Source organism: Rhineura floridana, chromosome 22 (genome assembly GCF_030035675.1).
Source record: "Rhineura floridana isolate rRhiFlo1 chromosome 22, rRhiFlo1.hap2, whole genome shotgun sequence".
Classification (NCBI taxonomy): Eukaryota; Metazoa; Chordata; class Lepidosauria; order Squamata; family Rhineuridae; genus Rhineura; species Rhineura floridana.
In genome coordinates this window covers 16,325,903-16,335,648 of record NC_084501.1, presented here as the reverse complement: position 1 = coordinate 16,335,648, position 9,746 = coordinate 16,325,903, and the positions used below count along the sequence as shown (strand labels likewise).

The 9,746-nt window shown below is 46.1% G+C and overlaps 1 protein-coding gene across 2 annotated transcripts; it reads left to right on the top strand.

Moving 5' to 3' along the window:
* The first annotated feature begins 357 nt into the window (after window positions 1-357).
* LOC133374824 (peptidoglycan recognition protein 3-like) lies at window positions 358-6,455 on the top strand. Of its 2 annotated transcripts, none has more exons than XM_061606061.1 (5): window positions 358-380; window positions 1,945-2,011; window positions 2,597-2,807; window positions 4,060-4,178; window positions 5,764-6,455. In XM_061606061.1, the coding sequence occupies exons 2-5, from the start codon at window positions 1,963-1,965 to the stop codon at window positions 5,943-5,945; spliced, it is 561 nt and encodes a 186-aa protein (XP_061462045.1). In that variant the 5' UTR covers window positions 358-380; window positions 1,945-1,962; the 3' UTR covers window positions 5,946-6,455. The 2 variants fall into 2 exon arrangements, with proteins under 2 accessions (XP_061462045.1, XP_061462044.1); XM_061606060.1 differs by lacking the exon at window positions 358-380 and adding an exon at window positions 387-615.
* The last annotated feature ends 3,291 nt before the right edge of the window (window positions 6,456-9,746 follow it).

Below are 9,746 nucleotides of genomic sequence, written 5' to 3'. Positions count from 1 at the left end.
CTTACCTACTCTGACCAGCAGTAGCTCTCCAGAGAATCAGGCAGAGGGCATTCCCAGCCCTAACTGGGGATCGCACCAGGGACCTTCAGTGTGCCATGTTTGAGCTCCACTGCTTTGCTTCACCTTTTATAGTTTCTCTGAACAGAAGTCCCTTTCAGTCACGGCAGGCGTCATCGAAAGCTCAAGCATGACTAAGGTAGGCTTTGTGATGCACCATAACTCTTGTTTTAATTGATGTGACGTAACAGCTGCCTTTCCACTGTTATGGCATAGCTGCCTTCTGCAAAATTGGGTCTCTTACATAAACCTCAGAGAGAGAGAGAGAGAGACAGACAGACAGACAGTGAAAGCGAGAGAGCTTCTGCATCTTCTGCTTTTGGGTCAGTGACATCGTGAACCTGCACCACTACTGGGGTGGGGGTTCATAACACTCCCTTACCTTTATTCCCCGCTTCACACCCTCCCTGTCGCTGGTGGCGCCTTGCCAAAGGGATCTCTGTTCCAGTTTGTTGCAACATTTTGATTTCTCCCCACAAGCCGCCGCCTCTTTTAAAAAAAGAGGAGAGGCAAACCCTGCAGCTTTTGGAAGGAAGGCTCAGCTTTGAGGAGGCACAGGTAGGTCCTCAATCTCTCTGCCGTTTCTGAGGTTTCCAAGAGGGCTGTGCACAGGATCCGGCCAAATCCAGAAACAAACTGGGCTGATTCCAAGGGGTCTGGCCTTTGGCTGAGTTGGTTAGAAACAAACCCTGGAATGCTGTGGGTTGGGACGCCTGGGGTGAACCCGGGGCTGTCATGGCGGTGAGCCATCCGGAGGGAAGGAGAGGCAGGTGGCCCCAGTGTGAACCCCTGCAGGGAATGGGCTGGGGAAACAGACCCCAGGAGGATTCAATCCTGCAGGGTGCAACCCAGCAGGATTTGCAAAGCAGCACCCTGCAGGATTGAACCCTCCTGCTGTCAATATAGTGTGGGGGAGGACATGTGGCACTTTCTCCTTCCCCAAGCCTGCTCCCTTCCAAGAGTATGTTTAATTAGGGTTTTGAAAGCCCAATTAAACATTAGTCCCACTTCCTCAATACATCTAGGGCTTCACCCAGGTTGGGTGCCCCCCTGGTTGGCCCAGGGGTGTGGATCAGGTAGGGGCTGTTGTGCGCAACCCTAGTTTCTAGCTGCGGGTTAGGCCAGGGATGGGGAGACCGTGCCCCCCCCCCAAATTGTTGGGCTATAATTCTGCAGAATCCAACTGTCCACTGTCGGAGACAGTATGCCTCTGCAAGCCAACTGCTGGGAATCCTAAGTGAGGGGAGAATGGTTGCGCTCAGGTCCTGCTTGTGGGCTTCCCAATGGCAGTGGATTGGCCAGAGTGAGAACATCATGCTGGGCCTTTGGCCAGATCCTGAAGGGGTCTTCTAATGTCCTTATTCCAGGCTAGAAACTATAGAAAGAAAGAAACCCGAGCCTTTTTTTGGCTATGCCAGGGTTTGAACCTGGTGCCTTCTGCATGAGCAGGTGCTCTGCCAATGAGTCATGGCCCTTATAATAATAGATTCTTCTCGCTTGTGGCAGCTCTTTCCTTCTCCATCAATTGGCTTCATGATTCAGATGCTCCCTGACTGTCCCCTGGGCAGAGCTTGGGAAGTGTCCCGGTCAAAACCGGCAGTTTGAACTGAGCCTGGAAATAGTTTTGGAAGCCAATACAGTCAATCATGTACTGGTATAAATGCTCTGGGACCTCTTTCTTCCCAGGCTTGGAATATGAGAAAATGTTGACAAAGCACTGGCATTATATGCTCTGGGACCTCTCTCTGAACAGGCTTGGAATATGAGAAAATGTTGACAAAGCACTGGCATTATATGCTCTGGGACCTCTCTCTGAACAGGCTTGGAATATGAGAAAATGTTGCCTGGACCACTTTTAATCCATCAGGTTTTTTTAATTTCCTGCAGGCCTTTGATAGCAAGAAGATGGTCAAGCAAGAAATTCTTCTCCTGGTTCTGAGTGCTCTGTCTCAAGGTGAGCCTAACATCAAGGGGACATGTGGGCCAGTCTCTGCACGACTGTACCACCTGGGAATATATGGGGGAATAGGTGTAGAGTAGACATGGTTGATTCACCCGTGGGGTTTTATCCCATGCTAGTCCTACTCAGAGTACACTCATTGTAGTTAATAGACATGGCTAATTTAGGTTCATTGATTTCACTGTGTCTACTCCTCCCTGAGATTTATTTTAAAAACTAAAATCAGCATGGGCCAGACCTCAGGATTTTAACCATCCAGATATTACTGGATCAAGACACAATGTATGAAGAACCCCAAGTGAGACAGTCCAATGAATTGAGTTTTTATCATACTTAATCAAGGGTCAGGCTCCAAAGAGATAGGTTCCAGAACCGGAGGGGAACTAGCTATCACTCCAAGTGGGTTAGAAATAGGTGCTGGTCCAAAACAGGCAGGAGTTGAATTTTAGAAAATAAGACTGCCATCTGTACTATACATTTAAAGCAGTGTCATACCACTTTAAACAGCTGTGGCTTTCTGCAAAGAATCCTGGGAACTTATAGTTCCACCTTATAGTTTTCCCTTTTGTATTTTCCCAGCCATGGGGTGCTTCCAACTCATCACCCCTTCCAAATGGGGTGCCAAGCCCGCCAACTGTTCGGCACCTTTGAAGGACCTCCTGCCTGAATACGTCATAATCATCCACACAGTTCAAAATCCATGCAAAACACCAGCTGAATGCGCCAGAGAAGTCAGGAATGTGCAGGATTACCACCTGCATCTCAAAGAATGGTGTGATGTGGCCTATAAGTAAGACATTGTTGTTGTTGTTGTTGTAGTACTACAAGATCTTAATTTAGAAGCAAAGAACATGCTTTGCATGCAGAAGGTCTCAGGCCCAATCCCCAGTATCTCCAGGTAGGGGTGGGTGGGATTGTCCCCTGCCTGAATCCCTGGAGGGACAGACTCAATGTAAGGCAGCTTCCTACGTTCCTAAAAGTACTTTGATGTAGGCACCAGGCTGAACCTCATTGAGGGGCGTATTCCATATGGCTCACTGCAACAGTGGCTCATTGTTAACAGCTTCACCCTACAGTGAGACCAAGCTCTGCAGCCTGAAGTTCTACAGTTCAGCTCAAATGCAAATTGAGGCCTGAGTGTGAAAGAGCTCTCTGACTTTGTCCAACAGCAAAATGAGTGCTGTGAAAGAGAGAAACAGGAAAAGACATTCATGCTAGATCTTGCTCACTCACATTCCTGTCCTTTTAAGCAAGAAGGTGTCTCCATTCTTTAGTAGGAATTGACAAATCTGTCATTTTTGGTTTCTCCCTGTATCTCATTTTCCCCACCTTAAGTTCAGTCTGCCATATTTCCAGACTGGTTTGTGAAATTAACATGACCATCATTCCTCATGAAAATTTGTCAGCATTTTAAAGTGCCTTTCTCCCAGTATAGCCATTTTTGTAGGCAATTTTGCCTAACATCCACATTTTTGCAGACAGCTTAATATACGGCATTGTGTCTGTTATTTTCACTTTCCCCAAATACAGTAAAACCTTGCAATAGCGCAGTTCGCAGTACTGAGGATTCGGATATTCATGGGTATGACGATGTCCCCGAGCACCACACTGTATACAGTACCGCAGTTTTCATTATAAAGCGGAAGCCCTATAACGTGGGTGCATCCTTTGCCCCCCGAAGCCTGGGTTATAATGAGGTTCTATTGTATATGCATTTTTGGGACACTTTTTTGGGGAATTGGAGAACTGGATCATAAAATCTGGAGAACTGAGAATTTTGAAGGATGGCTGTGATTTGGTTTTGGTATATTCTTTTGGGAAGTGCAAATTTCTTCCCATCCCTGGTCTTTACAGGCTTTCAGTGAAAGTAGCTCACAAAGATATTTTGTCCTTCCTTCCTTCCTTCCTTCCTTCCTTCCTTCCTTCCTTCCTTCCTTCCTTCCTTCCTTCCTTCCTTCCTTCCTTCCTTCCTTCCTTCCTTCCTTCCTTCCTTCCTTCCTTCCTTCCTTCCTTCCTTCCTTCCTTCCTTTGCCCCCCCAAAGCTTCCTGATTGGTGAGGATGGCTTGGTGTACGAAGGACGTGGCTGGCGCAGTGAAGGATCTCACACCTACGGCTACAATGATTTGTCCCTTGGAATTGCTTTCATTGGCACCTTCACGCGTGAGTTTGTTCATGCCTCGGAACAAGACTTTTAAGTTGAGACCTATCCCAGTCTGCATCTGTGTCAGAATTCTTTAATATGCTTTTTAAATAATGTTTTTAACCCTTTTTAAAGGTTGTTTTTTTTAAAATGTTTTTAATGCTGTCTTGTTTTAATGTATTTTAAGATCTGTTTTTATGATGTTTTAAAGTTTTTTGGTGCTGTGTTTGCTGCCCTGGGCTCCTGCTGGGAGGAAGGGTGGGATACAAATTAAATAAATAAATAAGAGTGCTGATGATTGTGGTCAATGAGACAAAGGCGAAGGAAGATGGCATGCACTCCTGCTCAGAAGGTAGAGGTTCTACGCCAGATAGGCGACGAAGAAATTAAATTTTATTATTATTATTATTAATGAGGCACATGGAAATTAATGAACCTTTGTGAATCATGCTTGTTAACTTCAGCGGATCTACTCTGAATAGGACTAGCATTGGGTACAACCCTTAGGGTCCCTATTCCCCTGATCATCACTGGCACCCTCCCTTGGTTATTCTTCCATTATGTAGGAGGTCCATGTGTGGACTTTCTCATTTGTGGCAGGATGTTATATCACAGCTTTGAAAAAGCAGGCACCACAATTTGGTTGGGAGCGTCACATGATGCACATGGGGTGTGCTGAGGTATGTGGGCTCAACATTCCACTCTGGTTGCTGCACCTCTCACATCTCTCCCCCCCCTTTGGTGGTTCCTCCCTAAAGGATGAGGAGGAATTCAATGGAACTCTTTACCTACAACTTTGAAAAGGGTCCCCAGATTCGCCGTGTTGCAGGAAAGGGTAACCTGTAGCTTTCTCAATGACGCTGAATCCCTGCTCCCATCAGACCCAAGCAGCATGGTTCAACAGTCAGAGATGATGGAAATTGTGGTCCAGCAACATCTAGAGGGCCACTGGTTCCCATCATTAAGCCTCAGGATGACAGAGCTTCTCCAGATGTCCTGGAAGATCATGGAGGATAGAACTATCAATGATTACTAGCCATGATGGCTATGTTCTGCTTCCACTAACAGATACCAGTTGCTTGGAAACACAGACAGGAAGTGTTGCTATTGCACTCGTTTGATTGATTGATTGATTAAACCCCCTTCCTCCCAGCAGGAGCCCAGAGCGGCAAACAAAAGTACCCGAAACACTCATGCCCTGCTTGTTGGCTTCCCATTGGGGCATCTATTTGTCCACTGTGAGAAGAGGATGTTGGACTAGATGGGCCTCCGGCCTGAGCCAGCAGCCAGACTCTTCTTATGTTCTTAGGACCTCACCCTTAGGATCACATGCTTTGTGTGAGATGGTGCATTACCTCTGCCAGATGGATGCCACAGATGGGAGGTTCTCAAGGGAACGCAGTGTGGATTGTGTTGAAGGGCAGGGTGCTGGTTCTCTAAAGTTAAAGGTCATTCTCTAATACCTTCCCAAACAGGGATTTGGTACATGTGAAAGAGCCAGTTTCCTACAGAACAATCTCCCAGAGTTGTGCATCATTCAATATTTGTCTCACAGAAGAAAATAAAGTATACTTTGATGCATGCCACCATCTTTTTCTCTTCCAGAGAGGTCTCCTAATGAAGCTGCATGGAAAGCTTTGAAGTGCCTGCTTGACTTCTCTGTGAAGATTGGCTACCTGTCTCCAGACTACCTCATCATGGCCCACAGTGACATCAGTGATGTCGTATCTCCCGGAGAACCAATCCGTTCGGAAATTTCCAAGTGGCCCAATTACAGGCACAACTGAAGACCTTTCCTTTTCCTCTTATTCATCTCACACAACTATGAATCTGTTCAGGTTGCCAACCAGCCAGCAATATGGACATGCCCTTTCCCAGGATACTCCATTCCACCATTCTTCAGTGTTCCATTTTTCCCTCCGAAAGATATTCAGTGTTCTGTGGCCACTGAGCATGCTTAATACTCACTGTGCTGATTTTAGTTTTTAAAATAAATCTCAGGGATTTTCACTCCTCCCCTTTAAGGATCTTTTGTATTTCTGCAAATCTTGCTGTTTCCCTGAATCTGCTGGTGCCCTTCACTTGCCTATGGGTGGTCCTGTTTTGGCAACATAAATATCAGCACCCAGCAGATGACTTTGCTGTTAGTGTATATGGTTTGGGCTTCCAGATATGAACTTTGGGAAGAAAATATTTGTGGATACATAGGATATGTCACGGATAGTAGATGATATGTTGATGTATTTACATGTGAATTCCACAAGAGGGTGCTTAGAATTTAAACTGCTGTCAATAAAGGAATGTACAGCGTCCATGGTTTGGAATTTGTGCTGCTGCTTTGCATTCTGAGACAGGAAACAGCTTGGGGTTGCGGGGGAGAAGTAATTGAAATCTTGTCACAAGGGGAAGAGCTGTAACTCTGTGGTAGAGTACCTCCGAAGGCCCATTTGAAACCCCGGGAATTGGCTTCCAGTCAGTGTAGACAATACTGGGTAAGATGGACCAGTGGCCTGATAAGGCAGCTTTTGATTCTCCTAAGATGATGCTTCCTCTAAGGGTTGAGGGCAGTAAATAAAGCCATTCCCTCTGATTCATCTTCACATCAGCCCTGGGAAGTAGGCTAGGCTGAGAAATCACAGCCGGCTCAAGATCACCCAGCGAGTTTCATAACAGGGTGGGGACTTGGACCCAGGTCTTCTCAGGTTCAGTCACCATTCAACAATGGTTTAAACTGGATACCCTCTCACCCCCCCACAAGTTGCATCGGTGAACATTCAGCATAGCATTCACCATATTTTGTGTGATTTCCAGCATTTGCTTGAAATGATGTATTAAGGTCCCAGGTTCAATCTGTGGCACCTCAAAGGGGCCACCTAGTCCAACATCTTGCTTCTCTCATTGGCCAGCCAAATGCCCAAGGGATCCAAGCAGAAAATGATCACATTAGCTTTCAATGCTACTAAGATGATGCTTCCTCTAAGGGTTGAGGGCAGTAAATAAGACAATTCCCTCTGATTTATCTTCACAACAGCTCTGGGAAGTAGGCTATCCTGAGAAATCACAACTGGCTCAAAATCATTTTTGTATGCAATTTTGACTAATGCACCTTTTTTGCAAGCAGTTTATCGTAACACGATCTATTTTGTATGTTATTCTTACCAGTATGCACAATCCCCCCTAATCTATGCATTTCTGTAAGCACTGCTTGGTTGGAAAACTCCATTGCAAAATTTGGATAAGTACGAATTTTAAAGGATCGCTATGTTCCGGTTCTGACAAACCTTTGGAAAGTGTGGATTTGATACATTGGGCTTGATCTGAATCTAATTTCTCCCCCGTCTCTCATTGGAACTGCTCTGTATCTAACTTCTGGGGCCTTTCCTTCTTCTGGCATGTAAGAAAGAAATTTATGCCACTCCCTTAACCCACATCGCTTGCAGAGAGCCAACCAGTTCCTCATCTCTCTCTCCCCCACCTTCCTGACATATGATCGTCTGGGAGGGTTCTAGGAGGAACGCCACCACGGAAAATGGCGCAACAACAACAACAACAGGAGAGCAGGTTTGGCCAGAAGGAAACTCACAGTCCACCTCCCACTTTCTCTAACTGCTCACCATAAGGGAACAGACATTTGGGCACCTTGTGTTTGCAAACACTGCATTTTCCTGGCCGAATTCTTGCTGCTCAGCATTGTTGACCTGGGTAAGTCTTGGAGTTTTTCTTCACATCTTAGATTTAGGCTGCATATGCACCATATAATTAAAGCCTATCCTTTACCCCCGAAAATCCTGGGGACTGTTGTTTGTTAAGGATGCTGGCAAAAGTAGCTCTGTGAGGGGTAAACTACAGTTCCCAGGATTCTTGCTTTTTGGGGGGGAGGGAAGGAATTGTGTTTCAAATGTGTACACAGTCTTAGAATGATAGGGTAGCAGGGAGGAGTACCCAAAGGCCATCTAGTTTAGCCCACTACAGTGAGGTTTCATTGCTGTGAGGATCCACCCTGCATTAGCAGCAGCAGCCCTCCAAGCCCTGAAATAAACCCCGGGGGAATCCAGACTGCAACATATTATAAAGGGAAGAACTGACAAGAATTTATGTAATATAAAATGCAAGGGATGTCAGAGGGGGTTGGGCTGTGTGTGGATTATAGTGGGGTGCAGTTGTCTCCCTTTTGAAATGTTGCTGTACCCAGAGAGTGGAGAATGCAAAGAACTCATTCAGATCAATTCCAATTTCTTTTCCCTCTTTTAGCACAACTTGGTGTCTCTTGCTGTCCAAGGCCAAACCATCTCCCTAGCCAGTTTCCTGCTTATAAATATATTTAAAGATTTTTTTTTAATTGCTGGTCATAATGTTTTTAGTGACTGTGTTCATAGAAGGGACCTGTAAGGCCATCAAGTCCAACCCCCTGCTCAGTGAAGGAATCCAAATTAAAGCATACTCAGATTACTCCGATTCTTTTTTTCTTTTAGCGTCCCTTATTGTTTGTTTGCATTTATTTTGCCAAAGTTCGTGTTTCTTTTCGTTTTCCATTTTCTGGAGGAAACCTTCCTTCTAATAGTTTCCTTGATGATAAAATTATGATGATGGTGTGCAGTCAACAAACTCCTACTCACAGTAGACCCACGGACATGAATGAACTTAAGTTAGTCATGTCTATCAACTTCAGTTGGTCTACATGGAGTAGGACTAGCATGAGGTGCCACCTGATGATCCCAGTCTGCCTCTGAACTTATTTGAAAGTGTTTTTATATGCAGTTATCTCTCTCTCTCTCTCTCTCTCTCTCTCTCTCTCTCTTTCCAAAAGCTTTAAAAACATATTAAAAAGCAATTCCAATACAGACACAGACTGGGATAAGGTCTCTACTTAAAAAGGCTTGTTGAAAGAGGAAAGTCTTCAATGGGTGTAGAGGAGAGGTTGCTTCGTCTCTTTACAAGTGAGCATCATAGGCTAGCACCGGGCACACAAGAACTGCCTTGCTGGGTCTGTCCTAGCATACTGTTTGCAACAGAGGACAGCCCGGTGCTTCCAGGTGTCTCAGAAGCAGGGCATGAAGGCAAAGGTTTTCCCTACTCCCCATTGTGGTCAGCTGTCAGCATCTAATACGAGGCAGTTGGCATCATCAGAGCAGGACCTAGGGGCAGATGATGAGGGCTTCACCCAGCAGAATGAGCAGGACCCGTGGGGGCTGCTTCATTGGGGCATGTGGGGCACTGCCCCAGCAACCTCAGCCAGCCCCCTTATTTATAACCAGTCCAGGGATGGCCCTGGCTGTCAGCTTCCTCATCCTTAGCCTTAGTGTTGCCCTGGTAGAACTCAGCAGGGAGGAGGAGGAAGCTGGGGACAACACTAGAATGAGTGCATTCCATCTGCCATTGGCTCTGGCGCCACCTACTGTTGAGTTCCCTGCCTTCTGTCCCACCAGTTGCAATGGGCACCAGCCACCACTGAGTAGGACATAGCCTCTCTGCCCCACACACCTGGAACCACAGATTCCCCCCAGCTCAGAAAATGTCTGATCTGCGCTACTGTTTAAAGATAGACTGCATCTGAGCATGGAGGCCCCGTTCATCTCTGGTGGCTCATG

Bases quoted from the DNA above. Each gene is read 5' to 3' on its own strand.
- LOC133374824 (XM_061606061.1), top strand. From the start codon at position 1,963: ATGGTCAAGCAAGAAATTCTTCTCCTGGTTCTGAGTGCTCTGTCTCAA. The intron at 2,012-2,596 runs GTGAGCCTAACA...GTATTTTCCCAG, and splicing joins TCTGAGTGCTCTGTCTCAAG to CCATGGGGTGCTTCCAACTC. The intron at 4,179-5,763 runs GTGAGTTTGTTC...TTTCTCTTCCAG, and splicing joins TTTCATTGGCACCTTCACGC to AGAGGTCTCCTAATGAAGCT.